Source organism: Musa acuminata, chromosome BXJ2-10 (genome assembly GCF_036884655.1).
Source record: "Musa acuminata AAA Group cultivar baxijiao chromosome BXJ2-10, Cavendish_Baxijiao_AAA, whole genome shotgun sequence".
In the NCBI taxonomy this organism is placed as follows: Eukaryota; Viridiplantae; Streptophyta; class Magnoliopsida; order Zingiberales; family Musaceae; genus Musa; species Musa acuminata.
The window spans coordinates 21218997-21237915 of NC_088347.1; the positions used below are offsets into that span (position 1 = coordinate 21218997).

The window sequence follows — 18919 nt, forward strand, 5'->3', positions numbered from 1 at the left end:
AAATCATATTTAACATTATAAATAAGAGTATAATCGTTCAGTCAATTTCAAACACATACGATCGAAATTGATATTAGCAATAAGTATATATCTTAAACAAATACAATAAAATTATCAGCCGCTTTACTTAGCATAATGATGACATATGCAGATTATTTTGAAGATGTCGGTGGAATGACGTACAGTACTGAATTGATAGCTCTCACATGATGCCACGACCCTTCTCTCTCTCTCTCTCTCTCTCTCGCTTGCATGGATTATACCATCCCAAATATATTACTCATTTATTTAACCGTGTCAGTGTGACCTCCACGAGTGTGTCTCCGCATGCCATGGCTGATTTGATGTGCCTCGGACTATGCCAGCCCATGCATGCCTTCTCTCCGCCAAACATGGCCATTTGGTTTGGAGCCGCAGCTAATGACCCGAATCACCCATCCATCTGCATATTGAGCCACCAAAAACCTTATTTTTGAATTATTTGTGATAATAAGTATGTGTTTATTTGTTAGGATTATGTCTATTCAGCTCATTATCCAATCACATTGCGCCACGTTTCACGTCGTTATTATCGAGTTCCAGATCTGAAAATGAAAACTCTATTCTTACCTCCTGGACTCTCACTTCGTCGCTCACCTACAGAGCCCCAACAGTTGGGTCCGAGTGGGACCCAACTAAGGTCTGCCAATGACCACAGGGGTAAATGATGTGGCTGATTCGCTGAACGTGGAACGTGTTTGCTGTGTGGTTAACCCCCGGGAGACGCTCTTAATCATATTGAACGACTTTTTCGGGTTCCAGAGCCCCAACAGTTGGGTCCGAGTGGGACCCAACTAAGGTCTGCCAATGACCACAGGGGTAAATGATGTGGCTGATTCGCTGAACGTGGAACGTGTTTGCTGTGTGGTTAACCCCCGGGAGACGCTCTTAATCATATTGAACGACTTTTTCGGGGCACAGAAAGGTAGGAAAATAAAGATAACATAAATACTTTTCTACCCACGTATTGGTTACCCGCCGTAGTACCGCCTTTTCATTGGAGAAAGCGTTGGCCATGTCGTTGTTTCTTCCAATTATAAGAAACTTAAGGAAGTGGGTATCTGTCGAACGGGTAGAGGAAAGTATTTTTTTTGGAAGAAAGGAACCTCACCTCACGTCATCATTCGGCAACCCCAAATCCATATATGTTTCACAGCCAAAAGCAAATCAATAGAATAATATATATACATTATATATATGTACGTATATATGAACTGCCATAAATAATAAACCAGCAATAGCACTCGGTTGACACTGAGTCAAGATCTTTCCAGTTTCCGCTCTTTCTCGCTTTCGACCCCTCTATCTCCACGATCGAGCGGCGATGAAGGGGAAGAGCCTCCCGATCATCACGTTCGAGCACAAGAGGTGAGTGATGAGCAGCGATCCATCTCTTTCTTGTTCTGATGATGGTCATGGGGCGATGGATCGCGCCCACGTGTTGATCACGTCGCGGGCTTATCCTCTCCGCGATGCGCGCTCTCGTTCCGCTCCGATTTGTTTTGTTATCTGGGTCTTTGAGATTAGAATTGGGTCAATGTAGTTCCCGATCTGGGCTTCTGCGCTCTGGATCTTTTGTGTCTTCGTGTTGGGTTTTCTGGATTTTCTCTTTTCTTAATTCGAGCGTGATCGTGAATTATTTGTTCGCGGATCGACATCCTAGATCCCCTTCTGGAATCTAGGGTTTTAGCTGGAGTGGTAGATTAGTCGATGGATGTTCTAATTGGAGCATTTTTATGGTGCCCTGTTTGCATTTAGGATTCCCTTTTCTATGGCAGTTGAGTTGAGGTAGAATTAGGTTAATTCTTCTGTTGACTCCTAATTTCTTGAATTTTTATGGGATAAGGCTTCAATTTTGAAGGATTTTTTTTATTTAATCTGTGTGTTGTTCTTAATTGCGGGAGATGAGAACAGGGATGCATATGGATTTGCAGTGCGGCCTCAACACTTGCAGAGGTACCGGGAATATGCGAATATTTACAAGGCAAGGGTTCCATCACCAATTTCTCCCGTTATATATATTTTTTTTTTGGCGGCATTGATGTCGTGGATCAATTTAGGACATCGTACCGTTCTTGATTCCAGGAGGAGGAAGAAGAGAGATCCGAGCGATGGAACAAGTTCCTTGAGAGGCTGGCTGAGTTTGAGAGTACGCCCAACAATGACTTGTCCACAGGGGAAAATAAAACTGAGGCACATTTGGAAGCGGCTGAAGTGCCCGAGAAGGACAGCAGCCCTGATGAGCTTAACGAGTGCGATGGCAAGGAGGAAGTTGGATCCGGGAAGGAGACAACAGAAAATCAGAGAGGAGTTCATCAGGCCCAAATTTGGGCCCAGATCAGGCCTTCCCTTAGTGCCATTGAGCAGATGATGAGTCATCGAGTAAAGAAGAAAAAGTTCATGGAAGGCAGTGAACAAGTTGCCCAGCGGAGTAGGACGAACCTTGCTCCTATCGAAGAGTCGAGAGCCTCCGAAGACTCAGATGATGAGTTTTATGATGTGGAGAGATCTGAGCCAGTCCATGAAGCTTCTTCTGGAGATGAGGGAAATTTTGATTCCAATATGAATATGGCTAGTCAAGGGATACCTGAAGAGACAAAGGAAGAATTGGAGTGCTTGGTCCGTGGGGGGCTTCCAATGGCTCTTAGAGGAGAGGTGTTTCCAGTTGTTATCTCTTCATTGCTTGTTGCTACCACTGGTTTTTGTGTCTCCACTAATCTATGTTTGTCATTTTCCTTGATTGTAGCTTTGGCAAGCTTTTGTTGGTGTTGGAGCTCGCAGGATAGATGGATATTATAGTAATTTGCTAGGTCTAGAATCTAAGACAGATGCCAAAGAAGTTGATGCTCCACTTAAAGCTGACAGTGAAAACAAACCAACACTACCTCTGGGAACTGAAAAATGGAAGGGACAGATCGAGAAGGTATCTGGCAACATGGTGTTCAATATCATTAGGTGATATGGCAATTTAATGCTGCTGAATTTCGTATGACTTGCTTATTTTCTCGTTACAGGATCTTCCCAGAACATTCCCTGGTCATCCTGCTCTAGATGAGGATGGGAGAAATGCTTTGAGGCGGCTACTCACTGCATATGCTCGACATAATCCATCTGTTGGTTATTGTCAGGTAATTTTGCTTCTTATTCTTGTTTTATACATTTGTTTGGTGTTATCATTCTCTTGTGAATAGTTTTGCCATGAGTTTTGCAACAAAGCCTAGGAGCTCTTATATAGTCTCGAGATTCTGTTTTTATGTTTTCACTCTGAGCTTTTTCTTCACATGTTAGCACGCTTTGAGTTTGATCAACCATTATTGTTCTGCAATTATGTGGATAAGAATCACCTCTCAGCTATTCCTTTATATTATTTCAGTGAGCTTCCAGTCATATTCCTTCGAACTCGGGTGTTGCATATCTAAATAGAGCATGTTTATTTTGTGCTCTGCAGGCGATGAATTTCTTTGCAGGATTACTACTTTTGCTGATGCCAGAGGAAAATGCATTTTGGTGGGTCTTAGGTTTTAATCAAGGATGTCCCTTGCATGTGCAGAAGAAAAATCATATGATTGATTTAAATAATTCAGCAGTGCAATTAATGATCTTGTTCTTTAGGTATATATAGCTTAGAAAAAGTACTGATCCTAAGTTTCTTGAAGTACCACAGGACTTTGATGGGTATCATTGATGACTATTTTGATGGTTACTACTCTGAGGAAATGATTGAATCTCAGGTGATATGCCATTGCAGTGTTTTTATCTTTTTATTTTTGGCTTTTAGTTCCTAACTTATTAGTCATTTTGCATGTTCTCTTTTGCATAATGGTGGGTTTTGTTGTTACATTATGACATGACAATACATACACATATGTACCAGGTGGACCAACTTGTTTTGGAGGACTTAGTTCGTGAAAGATTTCCAAAATTAGGTCCTAGCTCCTTGTACTTTTACTAATATCTTTACTGTCTTTAAAAGATTGTGCTGGAAAAATATCAACAAATGTAAATTCACAATTTGTAATTCACATATATTTTCTTTTACTATATTGCAGTGAATCATCTGGATTATCTTGGAGTGCAAGTTGCATGGGTTACAGGACCCTGGTTCCTTTCCATTTTCGTGAATATGCTTCCCTGGGAAAGTGGTCAGGTTTTATTTGATTTCATATGTTTTTCTTCTGTAGTTTGCAACTATTAGGTTATCTCTACATAATTTTCTCTATTACTATCTTTCTTTTTACCATTCTTGTTTCATATATTTCAGGATTGTGATATGTAATATGTTTATTAACATCTTGTTTGATGTTTGAAAATCACAGTTCTTCGTGTCTGGGATGTGCTATTGTTTGATGGGACTAGGGAGATGCTTTTTCGAACAGCACTAGCTTTGATGGAGTTATATGGTACTGGTTAATTTACTCACTTTTGTTACCTTTTTTACTATATGAGAACAACTTGTGGCATGGAATATGACCAAGCACTGTGTTTCTAATGCATATTTCTAGGTCCTGCAATTGTGACAACAAAGGATGCAGGAGATGCAGTTACATTATTGCAGTCACTTGCTGGTTCTACTTTTGACAGTAGCCAGCTTGTTTTGACAGCTTGCATGGGATATCAACCTATAAATGAGGTGAGACTACAAGATTTAAGGAACAAACATCGACCATCAGTGATTGCTGCCATGGAGGAAAGGTCCAAAGGACTTCGTGTTTGGAGAGACTCTAAAGGTCTTGCATCTAAACTATATAGTTTCAAGCGTGACAATGGACCACTAGTATCAGAAGCAAAATCAAAAGAAAATGTAGGTGAAATGAACACCAATGGAGATGTAGAGTCCATGGAGTCTGATTCAGCAAAATTGGATGGTATTCTTAGTACTCTGACAGTTGATGCAGAGTTGGATTCTCTACCTGATCTTAAAGAACAGGTATTGCTTCTATTTTTTCCTGTTATTATGTGTTTTTACTAATTTCAAGATTGAGATGATCAATAGTGCAACTTAGAGAAATAGATTAATGATGCAACTACTACTTCCAACACAGGATAGGCGGTGTGCACTTTTTATGGCATCTTCAGGACATTTAATACATAATAAAATTTAAAAGTGGTTACTGCTTAGAAAAATAAACTACTGTCAGTGCAAAAAGTGGTTACCTAAGCCTGAATGCTGGATCTGGTTCTCTGATGTGCTCATTCTGAAGCACAGTTTTAACTTCCAATTTGAGAAATTGTTGCTTTCTTTTAGTTTTTTCAAAAAAAAAAAAGATCTATGACAACTGTTGGATAGTGCGTTGTCTCATTTTCTTTATAAGTCTCTAACTTTGCTATCTTCTTATATATTTTGGAATAGACAGGTGTAACTGCCACATCTAGTGATGACTACCAAAATTCTTACTTTTGTATGATTGTCATTCTAAATCAATCAAATAATATACATGTCGAATAGGACAACAAAACATATGGTAATGTATTATCATATAATTAGGAGAATTACGAAAAATATAAATTGTACTAACTTGTGCTATGGGGAAAAAACACTAGAATCAAATTGAGGCAATCAGGTGTTATCTGCTAACAATGTCTTACCAAAATTATTTTTTTCTATAAAAATTATTAAAGCTTGTAATCTGTCTTTTAAATCTTATTTACGAAAGTTTAGAAAAAGAGTTTTCTTATTAGTCAACAAAAAAACATGCTACTTATTTTAATATTTTGTGGCTTCTTTCACTTAATATATCAAGTTTGAATTGTGTGATATTTAGCATCTCCAAATTTCACCAAGTTAGAGCAGTAAATAAGAGTGTAGGCCATCTACTTGGTTTACCTTGGTCGTCAACCGTGGCTAAGGCCCAAGGACTGAAAATAGACACATTGATTATCTTTAGAAACATGATCATCTGCCTAATTAGCTTTCAAGTAACTGAAATTAATTGGAAACGAAGACCAAGCTTGCCTACCATTGTAATTTCTTTTGTTGAAATGGGCACTTCATATGAATTATCTGTCAAGTGTAGTCAAAATATAACAAATAAAGAGCATATAAGGCTGAAGGTTTTAGAAGGCATTTTTCCTGATTCTTTTTGTGAAGTTGAACTGAAGGGTCTTGTGCCTTTAGCAGGCCTTATTATTTTGAGTAAAAAAGTTTAGAGGACCACTTGGAATCATTTGAATTTCTTCTGTATTCCTTTATTTTTAGGCCACATGGTTAAAGGTGGAACTGTGTAGATTGCTGGAGGAGAAAAGATCTGCTACCCTCAGGTTTGTGGTTTTTAACATCTTATTGATAATCATATTAGAAATCTAGGATTTAGAAATTTCATCTTAGCTATTATGTTAAAATGTAAGTGTTTGATACCTATTTTTTCTACTAGAGTGAATGATATTGATTTTATTTCATGATGAAATATGTTCCTATAACACTTAATCTGGAGCAATGATCCTCGTTTTTATCAATGACTACATTAATACATTTTTCAATTATATGGAATTAAAGTTCTTGTTCTTTTCCAAGAGCTGAGGAGTTGGAGACAGCATTGATGGAGATGGTGAAGCAGGATAATAGACGCATTTTAAGTGCAAAGGTAATGTGAAATATAATGTTGTGACGACTAAAATTGTCTCTTGCTCATGGCTAAAGTAGTTCATATTCTTATGGACTGTATATTTAAACAAATATATGCCCATGGATTCAAACTGAATAGTACACAGTTTACCAATGCATCAAAGAGCACTGACACTTCAAAAATATTACAATTTTTTCCTACAGTGCACCATTGGTACATGGCATTGCGATCATAGACTTGTCTGACCTGGTACTATACAATAATGTGGTGTGAACTGGTATTGAAATCTTTATTCATATATACTTGTACATATAATGAACTCATATATGCATATATGCATATATATGTTTGTTATGTTCCATAGATAGTTGCTGCCAGCCATCTGTTTGGCGGTAAAGCTTTTTTTTCTCTAGTTATTCTTGTGTTTATCACATATGCTGGGTATATCTTTTCAGTTTCTTGGAGACAATATAAAATAAGAACAAATGTTGGACCAAGAGAATCTAATTTTTGCTATTACTATATATAGTCCACTAACTGTATATTGTTGAGCTACCTATCTATAGGATTGTGACTCCAACCCTATCTCCTCAAAATCAATCATGGAGGCTCTAAATTGAAGATTGGCTCCCTTGAACATGATCCATGGCATTTAAAAGCCTAGATATGAAATATTATGTTATTTTTTAGTAAGGTTTAATAGCTCTATTTGCTATTGATTTAGGAACTATGTTAGGCTGGTCAATGTTTTTAAGGCGAGGCGAGGCCCGAGCGCCTCGCATAGGGTCTGGGCGACACGCTTCACTGAAGCGCTGCTTAGGCGCTTGACTGAGCCTAGGCGCCAGGCGCCTCGGGTGAGCACCCTATTGAATCCAACAAGTTGACTATTTTTGACTATGGTTCGATTCAATAGTGACTTAGTTGGTTCAATCGAACCAACTAAGTCCAACCTTAGGTTTTGCCACTACGTCCTCTGCAACCGACGGAAAGGTCCAATCTTCCACTTCCACTGTTGATAAGTCCTTCGCCAATTTAAAGGTCTAAATCTTCATCCTTCACCGTTGCTTTTTTCGTGTGCAGCTCCCTCTTCTGTTGAGGGATAGGTTGCAGCTTTCTCCGTCGCTATTGTCGTCATCTGCAGCTTCCTCCTCCGTTGTCATCGCTGCCATGGTCTGAAGGTTCCTCCATCACCTTTGCCCTCTCCTTCCCTATCTTTCACCATCGGTGACTCCTCTTCTCCCCCCCTACTGTGCACTGTTATAACCACTATTAACAATGGATTGTTAATCCTTAGAACTGATATTAAAACTATTGTTACCATATTTTATATTATATATTTTTGTATATTTTAATATTTTAGAGCACATCGTTTTGCTCTGGTGGGCACCTAAGCAAGCACCTAGCGTCTCGAGCGTTTTGGAACTTTGGTGCCTAGCGTTTTTAAAAACACTGAGGCTGGTACATACTTGTTGGTATGCCCAAAAACATTAAAGTTTTATTCTAATATTGAAATATGTTTGTATTATAATATACTAGTATACCATAGTTCGTGGTATGCCCAATACACTGCAAGATTCATAACCATGATTTGGAACATTCTCTGTGGTTATAACAGCATTGGATATATTATGAGTTATAAATATTTTATAGGAAATAACACAAGTTGAATTATTGTGTCTATTCATACAATAATGATATATAATTTATGCATCACTATATTTAGATTGTCTTCTCTGAGAAAAGAGTTGATATGCCTACAACAAGAAGCTCCAAGTATCTGGGGTCAGTTCTATAGATCTTCTCTATTTCTCGTTTGGGTATTGCTGATGGAGGATTGTGCTGAATTAGGGATCAGTAAAGCAATGACTAAGTTTTGCCCTTTTGCTGCTGTTGGCTGGTTTTGTTCGTCCTCTCTGGAGAGTTAAAGTTCCATTAGACATATCTAGACTAACGTAGCTGATCAACACTGAACCATTATTAAGAGTTTGCTCAGAAAGAAGCATGTTTCTGATAATGACCAAATTAATTAAACATGTAAATAATTTCTTAGCTCTGAGCCTGGTCATCTTCATTTGGGAAGGATTAACTTAGAAGGTGGAAGTCACCTTAAAGATCCCTTTTTGGTTCACTCGGTGGCCTGTTGCGGTTTAAATTGTGTGTGTGCCATGGAAAAGAGGCTGTCCCAAGCCAAGATAGCTGGTATCCTAAAACAGTTTTTTTTCCCACATTTCGGTCCAATTTCTTGCATTACATACATTTTATCTTTGCTATAAATGAAACGATCCCCCTTCAACCTATGGCAAAAGGGTTGGGCAGATAATCTTAAAGTATGAAATAATGGTTACATGCGCTGGCTATTCAACTTAAACATATTAGTTCAGAGTTCAGACATTAATTATCTCAACATTCTTGGTCTTTTGATGTTTAAACTGTTGATGCCTAAGTGGACCTTCTTAACACCAAACAAATTGCTATGCCGAACATCACCTACAGTCCTCACCTATTGCCCCCATTTAAGATCCGTATGCTCTGCTGTTAACGGCAGAGACTCCTTTGCCTCTTTGGAGGCACAATAATATACATCACATGCTTGTGATGTTTTGAAGTTCTGTGATATCATATTTCAGTTTGACTAGTTCCAACAAGAGTAAATCATGTCATGTTTCTACAGATCTTTGACTAACTAAAGTATTAGTATCTTCTTGGTATGTGTAATGCATCATATACTTGAATGATTGTACCATAAACTCTTAGGGTCTATGTAGACATAAGTTTTCTACATTCAGAAGATTGGACAGGAACAATTGTTGATTATGGGTTGTAGTGCATAGGAGGCTTATAATAGATAATCCCCTGGTAATCTTTTTCAGGAATAAAAGATCAGATTTCAAATCGACCAATTAGTAGTCCATAAAACCTTCTTTATTTGCTTTTACATGGTAAAGAACTGTACTATATCAGATATCTTATAAAGGTGCAATCACAAAGCCAAGCAGACTATTGAATCTGGCATAACTTACAATTGTATCATTTTCGTTTTATATCAAAACCTGATAAATTGAATTGCTACTGTTATCAGGTTGAGCAGTTGGAGCAAGAATTAACTGAGTTGCGACAGGCTCTAGCAGACAAGCAGGAACAAGAGCGTGTCATGCTTGAGGTGTGTCATACTCCATTTCTACCTGTGTATTGATCTATGATTCTCCTTTCGTGCTTTCTGTATTTATGGTTTTATAAACTAATGGTTTTTTACTTATGAAGGTATTGATGCGGGTTGAACAAGAACAGAAGGTCACAGAAGATGCTCGCCTCTTTGCTGAGCAAGAGGCTGCTAATCAGCGTCAAGCTGTCAATGCCCTCCAGGTTCTTTCTCATCTATGGTGTTTATGCATTTTGATCCAAATACTACTATCTCTACTTAATTTCTAGGTGGAAATAGATACGGTGACCATAAAAGGGCAGAATACCTTCACCCAATTTTGAATTGTCGAAACAAGAACTTTACGTGAGAGTAGAAGCCCCAAAAGGGGAATTAGGAATTTATTTGATAGGAGATAATAGTGTTTTCCCTTGGAGATGGAAAATTCGTCCACCCGGCTTCATAAATTTGCAAATTCTTCCTCAGCTAGTTAAAAGAATGAAATTGGTTGATATCATGACGATACTAGGTAGTATAGATATCAGTTATGGTGTTGTTTTCAGAATAAAAAATCCATGATGTATGCCAAGAAGTGCCAGTTTTGCTTGGAAATAGGATATAAAATATATGTAAATATCAAGATTGAAACTTGTACTAGGACAGTTTCTTATTTGGTGGTTTCTGTGGAAGTTGGGCATCTTAAAGGATGTAAAACTGATGTATGTTAGTTATGGCCATTTGGTAATTCTTTGCCATTGCTTGGTTCTGATTGAATATGCAATGATATTCACAGTGTTTTGTGCATCTTTCAGCTTGCTTGCTAAGGTTGTAAAGAAAAAGAAAAACGTCATGCTAAGGTATATCTGGCATGTGCTGGTCTGGGTTATAGAGATGGCCTGACTTGTCATATTATCGTCAGTTTTTGCATAGCATTTACATCTTTGTTCTTAGCATTCCTGCCACATTGGTTTGAACTTCAAGAATCTGTGAAACAAAATGTGATAGTCCTTTGAGATGTGCAATACGGATAATACTACAAACAAGGCTGGAACTGAAAGCTAAAGTGTAGTTAAAACTTGTATAATTGTTTTATCTAGCTAGAACTCTGAGCCCTATGGGAATATTGAGCTTCCTTCTACTAGTTGCCTGAAGAGTAAGCAAAGCAACCACAAGACTGACTCCTTAATTTTTGTTGTCAATCTTTTAACAGTTAGCTGACAAAGTATACATAATCTACTCTTTTCTACTACACCTAAGTTCGAACTTCTAACTTTTTGGTACCAACATACCTTTCGTACTACAACCAAGTTCTGACTTCTAATTCCTGCATTTGTAAATTCTTTGGCAATTGTTGCTGCCATCCTAAACCTTTATTGCATGAAAATTTTGGTTCTTCTAATTTACGTTTAGTTCTCTTTTATGTCAGAATTGTCATCTAAATCTGACTATTCTATTCTATCTCGACTTTCTGGTCTTTTTTACCCATTCATCGAGATATATGCAGGAAAAATATGAAGAAGCCATGTCATTACTTGCACAAATGGAGGACAGGGCAGTAATGGCAGAGACGATGCTAGAGGCTACATTGCAATACCAGTCCAGCCAGCTTAAAGCATTAAGCTCTCCAAGGTATGTGTGTTGAACCACTGGTAGCCAACTCTGCTTTTACTCCCAATACTTTCTAGATGAGCATCTCTTTCTGTTGACTTGTTATTACCCTTGTTTGTCAGTAAAGCTAGTCTATGATACTTGAAATTATCATGATCTTTTGATCTTTGTGTGGTCCTGTTCTTTTTTAATTTTTATTATCATTTTACAGCATGAGGGCATACATGCAGTGTCGTGCCAATCCTTGATGATACGTTTAGATCATTCACACTGCTTTCTCGGCTCAATTAACTATTTGATGTAAACACACTGTTCATGGACAGTTGTCTTTGTGATGTTCTTCTTGTCAGGACACCAACTGCGGATAATTCACCTGTTCGAACAAGTCAAGACACATCTCAGGATATCCCTCCTAGAAAAATAAGCTTGCTTGCTAGGCCATTTGTACTTGGTTGGCGCGACAAGAACAAGGTAAATCCTGTAATGTTTCACATCTCTGAAAGTTTCAATTTCACTTGATACATTTGCCTTCAGATACTTTGTTTATGATAGATCGAGTATGATCCATATATTTCCAGGGCAAACAGAATAATCCTGAGGACTCCACTGATGCAAAGCTCAACAATGACGGGGAACAGAATGTGCAAACTCCGAAGAGAGATATGAATGGGCATCAAGAGCCAGAGAAGTGAAACTTGGGAGACGGTGATTTCACCACCTGTTTAAGTTGCAGTCACATAATTCCTTTTCTATATTTATCATAATTATCAATTAGTTATGATTTAATTTCAATCATTTGCCCTAACCTGTTGTGCCCGCCAAGAAGGTGAGAGAGAGAGAGAGAGAGAGAGAGAGAGGGATTTGTGTGCTTTCTTAGACTTGTAGGTTATGTAATTCTTGTTGTAATTTACTGAAGAAATAGTATATATTATCCCATCCATTGATTGATCATGAACAATAAATTGTGAGCAAAGGAGATAAAAAGAGAAAAAAAAAAAAACATTGCATCTCTGCTCCAAGTTATGTGAGCCAAACTAGCCTAGCGAAGGCCGAAACTACTACGAAGTTCGACGGAGTTAATTATTGCTGGTTTGTAGCCTCTTTTAACTTTTTAAACAGAACAATGTTTAACTATGATGTGATGCTCCCTTGACTTGCTACAGGAATCTCCCTGGAGGATATTGAATTGGGAATTCCGATACTGCAATGCGTTGTGGTGTTAGTATGTTGACATGTGAAGCGGCGCCTCGAAGGATCGTGTCCCATCCCTGCAGGCCTTGTTGACACTTCAGGTTTGAACCATTCGATACCTCCGATACGAAATGCCAAGGTTTCAAAAGTTCTACCCATTATTGAGCACCCACTGTGCCAGGATATACTTTTTTTTTTTTTACCATTTGGAATTGTAAATTTTGAAGTTTAAATCTCAACAAAAAAAACAAATAAGTTCTTATTAGAAATTTTAGGAAACCGACGCGTAGTGTATCGTGAGAATATTTTCTAATACCTCCTTTCCCCGAGAATCCATTGCATCACTTTTCCTTTCCTCTGATCCTACATAGCCAGGGACAACAGTGTGCCTTGAAGTGTCCTGGCCGCCAAGCATGACTGCTTTGATCACGGAGATAAAATGGACATGGCTCGTGTTCTGTCTGACAGTGAGTCAACCAATTTAATTAGCTCGCAGAACAATGCACAAGAAGTATGTGCATCGTATCACCATCAATCACAGGATACAAGACTTTTTATCATCGTAGAAGCACAAGAAGTATGTGCATCGTTGGACGTTCAAAATACACATCAAGAAGAGCCACATTCAATCAAACTACCAATGTGACAAAAGAATGCCCCAGGAACAATTGAGTTTATTAGAAGATCAGCAACAAGCAAAGCACTTACTGGGCATATGTTGAGATGATGATATTACTGTGATTTGGAAAAGCAAAAGCCTCAGCAGGTCCTAAATGATAGGCATTACAAGGGGGATACATGAATCAACTACAGGTGCTGAAAACAACATCAGAGACAATCGTGTGAACCCCAATGCATTAATAGAAAGCTCCAACGGGGAAGAAGGGGGAGATCAGCAACTGGAACAGCTTCTTAGTCTTGACGTTGTACGCACAAAACCGAAACAAGCTAGAAACGTAACAGAAGCTGTAAGTCATGCTAACGACGATCCACCGTGCCATCGTCTTCCATAATGCCATTGTTTGCATGCCTGCATCAACAATGAGGGCAAAGCGTGTCAATTCCAAATGAGTTAGTACTTGCCAAAATCAACGATCCCAAGAAAATACTGCACAGAGATTTGTGTGAGATGATTTGCACATGAACAGCTTCAAAAATGTAAAATGAAACCATTAGGCTGGCTTTTTTATAGTCAGACCAACTAGGTTCAGTTTAATTAATTTTAAAAGAACAGTCACAATAATACATAGGAATATTCCTTTGCAAAGACAGCTCCAGCAAAGGCCTCAGCATGCACAAACAAAGAAGGCAATTATAAAGTTATTGCTGACAGGCAGTTGCATCGTGACCCACTAAAGTGACAAGAAAACTTCATGTGGTGAGACAATCAATAATGTTCAAACCTATATTCATGAACTTCAAGGTGCAAGAACAAACATGTAATACGGCAGAAAATGTCACAGGACACTAACCTCCAAGATGTTGTCAAATTCCGTGCTTTTCTGTCGAGCTGAATGTTTTCTAAAGCATTTGCAGCTCGCATTACATCTTCTGAGATCTCAGCATCATATCTCCACATGTAATCGTCCTTCCTAGTCGTAGGAACTGAGGAACTTGACTTTCGATCTGGAACCATAAAATGAAAGACAGGGTAAGCAGAAAAACGAGAGCACAAATATACAAAAACCTTTTAGTTACCTGATGACTGAGTAAGAGGGATGGGCCTAGCATCAACCATAAAAAAATCCCATCAGAAAGGTCCCAAAACAGAAGCTAACTAAAAGTTAAACTTACCTGTCCAAAGAAGGTAAGCCTCCGTGTGCAGCAGATGATGATGATGAAAATGGCCTTCGGACATTCCTGGCCTCCCCGCTAGATAGTGACTCTGTCTCTGAATTGATTAAACTCCCTCCTCCGGCCATCCTATTTTGGGTCAAATTCTGTGCAGCAATTATGATAAAGAAGCAATAATCATCATAAGAATCCCTAGATAACACACTTATTAATTCCACTGTAGACAGCACCAGACTAATGCTAATATCAATTGCATTCTACAAATAAACAGACACTCATACTGCCATATATATTCCAAATTTTAACATCCCGAGATTGAGACATTCAAGATGAAGACATGGAGGGCATGCAATGACCATAATAGTGTAGTAGGGTACATCAAGAGATACAACAGATGTTACCAGAATGTGGCTTTAGTCTAATTCAAGATCTTAAAATTTTAGCACTGTTCATTATCAATACGAAGGATTTGCCCTTTGCGACCTATGTGACCAAGATTCCAGTCACAAGAATAACCTCTCTAATTGTAGGGATAAAGCTGGCTATCTTGGCCTTCACTAGGATTGGCAGAGCCTCATGTAGTGTGTTTGCCCTTTTGCTCTTTCAACTTGCAGCCTAGCAGAAAGTCAAAATCACACATTGTTTTCCTGGAAGAGTCTAGAGATGCAGGTTATCAACTCCCTGCAGCTATCAGCAAGATGGAAGTGAACGAGGCAAATTTTCTTTAATAAGGATTCAACGTAGAATCATTTAGGAAATCTAGCTTCGAGTAGAGAAACAATTAAAGGTATTAAAATTTAAGAGGCTCCAGTTTTCACATGCACCCAACATTATGAAGGTTTAAATAATTTTGAGAGATCAGAATAAAACACCAAAAAATCACAAAAAGAAATAAAAGAAAATCCAAGCTGAGCTAGCATAAAATTATATAAATCTTTCATCCTGGGACCATTTTATGTCTCAAAGAGTTAATGCTTCTTGATGATAAAACATAAGTATTAGAAACCAAAATATTCATCTCCAGCTATCAGTGCAAAATATAAAGATGTTATACATTTGTTTAAGAACAAGTCTTTCTGCTTTTGCATTTCAACATTTGGAGTACAAATACTATTTCCATTGTTTTACAGGAAAAGCTTATACTACTCATCAAATGAAATGGGCTAACTTTATCAGGGTGATTCAGTCCATCTAAATAGCTGAATGTGATAATCTATCCGATGATACATACACCAATTAGTTGTTTAGTGCTCTTCCCGTTATGTACCAATTGGAGTATCTATCTCGCTTTTTGTTATACTGTTATCCAAGGTGATTTCCGCGCTGAAGGCTTTTGTGACAAAGCAAAGGTAGTCTTGGAACTTGTTTCGCAATGCACCTTCATGATATGCTTGAATAAATCTTAAAACATTTTTCTACAGAATTGGGAACTTCAAACTGCTTTATGCATCTACTAATACAGGTGGCTTAGATGTACATAACATAGAAAATGTCAAGTGTTTAATATCAGAGCTTTACAAGGTTGGGTATATCTTCTGGATGGCTGGATCATGAATACATCATCTTAAATGCCATTTCCACAACACTTGAAGCTGAAAATAACACTTGACAAATGACGGCCAATTGCAACCAAAACAGCTCAGGAGGGAATGATCAATTTATCTTATAATGATGAAAAAAATATGGCATAAAGTAGATCATAATTTGTAAGATATTTCATCCAATAATTGTTATCAAGATTCTTTTTAATTATAAAAGCAAAAGAAAAGAGTTGGCTAGGACTAGTATAAATACATTTTTACTTCAGGAAATCAACGTAATTCCAACGACAGTGTAACTCAAAAGGATCATGAAAAAGAATAAAAATCACATAGGGGCACCAAACCTCATATTTTAAGTATCCTTCAAGAACTTCTAAGAGCAGTGGACCACTATCACCATTCTTGTTCGAATCATACTGATTTTTGTTACTAAAATCTTTCAATTCTTCTTTCCAGAAGTCCTTTTGCTGAAGAGCAAGAATACCATGAACAAGAAGAAAAACAGTAAATCCATGATATCGACATGTGGAACTTCTTAAGACAACAACAAACCAAAGGGAAGTTTACATGATTACCAAATTACACTCGGGCAGATAAACTTTGAGTGTGTGGCCTAACTGGGCCCAGTCCAAATATTCGCAAATTAGTGCTGTTAATAACCTTCCTGCAAGCAACACAACTTTCACAATATCATCCATCTCACCACACCATTATGGGTTTAATTTCTTCAACATGATGCTAACAGTGGATTACAGAATTGTATACAACAAGACCTATTAGATGAATGTGGCAACTTCTGAAGAAAAAGGTCCTCGTGTTGCATGATGTCTGAGGAAAGCCTATATAAAGAGCATTTGTTGCTGGTTTAAATTTCCTGTTACTTTTTAGCAAGACTCACAATCGTACAAACAAAGAGTATGTGCACTTAGCTTAGTTAATTTTGGCTAAACAAATGACTGGCACTTATCAAACTATTCAACCAAAAATCCTTGTATGACTAACTAGGTTTAATAATTAATGAAATCTCCATAAATTAATCTCAAGCTCAAAGAGTAGTACTTGCAATCTAGATGAGATCAGTAAAGTACCTAATGGCCTACCAATAAATCTGTGTAAATTAAAATTATATAATTCATGTCTCGACCAGACAAAACTAATTTCAAATAGATAACAATGCAATACATCAAATCACCAATCAAGTATGTCAAGCCTTACATAAAAACGTATATCTAACATTACTTAATAACTAGAGTAGACGAGAAAATCATATATTAGTAATCAAAAAGAGAAAATTATAACCATTTGCCAATGCCTAGAAGCAATATACACCAAAATAATTCACTCCATGACCAAATAATGAGGAATCAACTGCCCTTACTTGTGGGAGCACTTACCAACTCCAAATTCATCCTATCTGTCTTGCTTATCCAGAAAATATTAATTACTTAAATTAGTTAATATGCTACTAAACAAAGGCTTTCGGTTCTTATTCTCAGCACATAGAAATATCATATTTGCAGAACAGATCCATGAATCAAATACTTATCCACACTTAGGACTGATGTTTCCTAGTAATTGCATGACAGAAAAATAACACGGAACGCAATCCTTTACCCACATGATTCCGTAAAAGAACATGTTTTCATGACAAAAAATTTCAAGGCATGACAAGAGACATAACTAGTTGCCAAAGAGTGGTTCACTTAGTAGAAAATTCAAAACCTGAAGGAGAGGTATGCAGTTGCTTTGCTCGGTCATTGCAGCTCCCTAGTAATGCAGGAGGAACATTGTCATCATTTTCAAGAACTTGATCCTCTTCTTCTATTGCCTCAAATACACTTGCTCTGAGCTCAGCCTAAAATTAAATTCAAATGTAAACCACAGAAACCTTGGCTATCTTAATATTTAAGCTAATCAACTAGAGGTGGTAAAGACTAACACTAATGTCAGACAGTTGAAAATGGAAACACAAAACAGAATTCCTGAAACAACTGACTAATAATGCCGTACTAGAGATGTGGCATTAACAGATGGTACTTTCAACAGTATTCAACTTGAACTTTCTTCAAACTTGCCACCATTAATATGGTCATTGAGGCTGAAATAAAGTAGACAACACAATGAAATGAGGCAAAACCCAGACGCTCCATCAAGGGCATATCCTAATCTTCGGCTTCCAAAAACCTCAACAACACCTAAAATATTCCATAAGTTTATTGCATAATATTCTGGAGCAGCAGATTCCCAAGAAAGGAGTTCTAATGCAAGCCTTAGGTATCAGATTACCAGCTCGAGAACATAAGAGGTGCCCTATCGTTCTAGTTTTCTATCCATACCACGTCCCGAGAACCCAAAGATCTGATGCAGATCTGCAACCAGAGCTTCTCACAACCGCTGGAAGATCTTTTCTACTCCGATCTCATCCCTCAAAGGATTCCCATGTAAATTAACACAAGTTATATTAACGGATGACTCCACGAAACCCCACAGCAACACTGCATTCAAGAGATCCACCTCACCATTTCACAAACAAGATCTAGGGGAATCAAAGACACAACGAAGCCCTAATTCTCACGGGAGAACAACGAGCACCAACCCCCTTCCATCCAGGGGATCGATCATGATCGCGGGGAAAGGGTGAGAGAGGGAGAGAGGGGGCAGAGATTTGACCCTGATCTTGGCGAGGACGCCTTTCTTCTCGAGGGTGCGAGTGACGAGGGTCTTGAGATCCATCATCTCCCTCGCGTAGTCGTCCATCTCGTCGCCCCTTCGCCCTCCCTCCCTACCCTTTTTCGTTGCCTCCTCCTTCCCTCTTTTAGCATGCGAAGGAAGGCGAAGACGCGAGAGGAAGAAACGAACTTATTGCAGGGCGTTTAAGAATGTGGGCTTCGGCCCTCTATATGGAGCTTCGGCTACGGCCGTCATATGCAATTGGGCTTCGCCATTTGGGTTGGGCTCGGATTGAGTCCGGCGACAACTCGTGCCCTCAACATCGGTCTCGTCATGATGACGTATCGGATCTATTTATTAAAAAATAATTTTTT

The 18919-nt window shown here is 38.1% G+C and overlaps 2 protein-coding genes across 3 annotated transcripts; one reads left to right on the plus strand and one right to left on the minus strand.

Annotated features, from left to right (window-relative positions):
- The first annotated feature begins 1253 nt into the window (after nucleotides 1–1253).
- LOC135624447 (uncharacterized) lies at nucleotides 1254–12289 on the plus strand. Of its 2 annotated transcripts, XM_065128066.1 has the most exons (18): nucleotides 1254–1407; nucleotides 1954–2023; nucleotides 2125–2694; nucleotides 2786–2962; nucleotides 3054–3167; nucleotides 3488–3546; nucleotides 3704–3770; nucleotides 3914–3965; nucleotides 4089–4181; nucleotides 4356–4439; nucleotides 4542–4966; nucleotides 6236–6297; nucleotides 6551–6620; nucleotides 9682–9762; nucleotides 9864–9965; nucleotides 11246–11370; nucleotides 11700–11820; nucleotides 11928–12289. In XM_065128066.1, exons 1-18 carry the CDS (start codon nucleotides 1364–1366, stop codon nucleotides 12039–12041), a joined length of 2430 nt encoding a protein of 809 aa, XP_064984138.1. In that variant the 5' UTR covers nucleotides 1254–1363; the 3' UTR covers nucleotides 12042–12289. The 2 variants fall into 2 exon arrangements, 1 of the variants encoding a protein (XP_064984138.1); XR_010491688.1 differs by lacking the exons at nucleotides 11246–11370; nucleotides 11700–11820; nucleotides 11928–12289 and adding an exon at nucleotides 7683–7780 and having other exon boundaries at nucleotides 9864–9966.
- Nucleotides 12290–13183: 894 nt separating this feature from the next.
- Nucleotides 13184–18706, minus strand: LOC135624448 (protein TONNEAU 1a-like). Its single transcript, XM_065128067.1, has 8 exons — nucleotides 18546–18706; nucleotides 17598–17730; nucleotides 16451–16539; nucleotides 16220–16342; nucleotides 14335–14480; nucleotides 14239–14264; nucleotides 14013–14166; nucleotides 13184–13570 (listed from the first exon to the last, which is right to left on the minus strand). The coding sequence occupies exons 1-8, from the start codon at nucleotides 18630–18632 to the stop codon at nucleotides 13519–13521; spliced, it is 810 nt and encodes a 269-aa protein (XP_064984139.1). The 5' UTR covers nucleotides 18633–18706; the 3' UTR covers nucleotides 13184–13518.
- Between the last annotated feature and the right edge of the window lie 213 nt (nucleotides 18707–18919).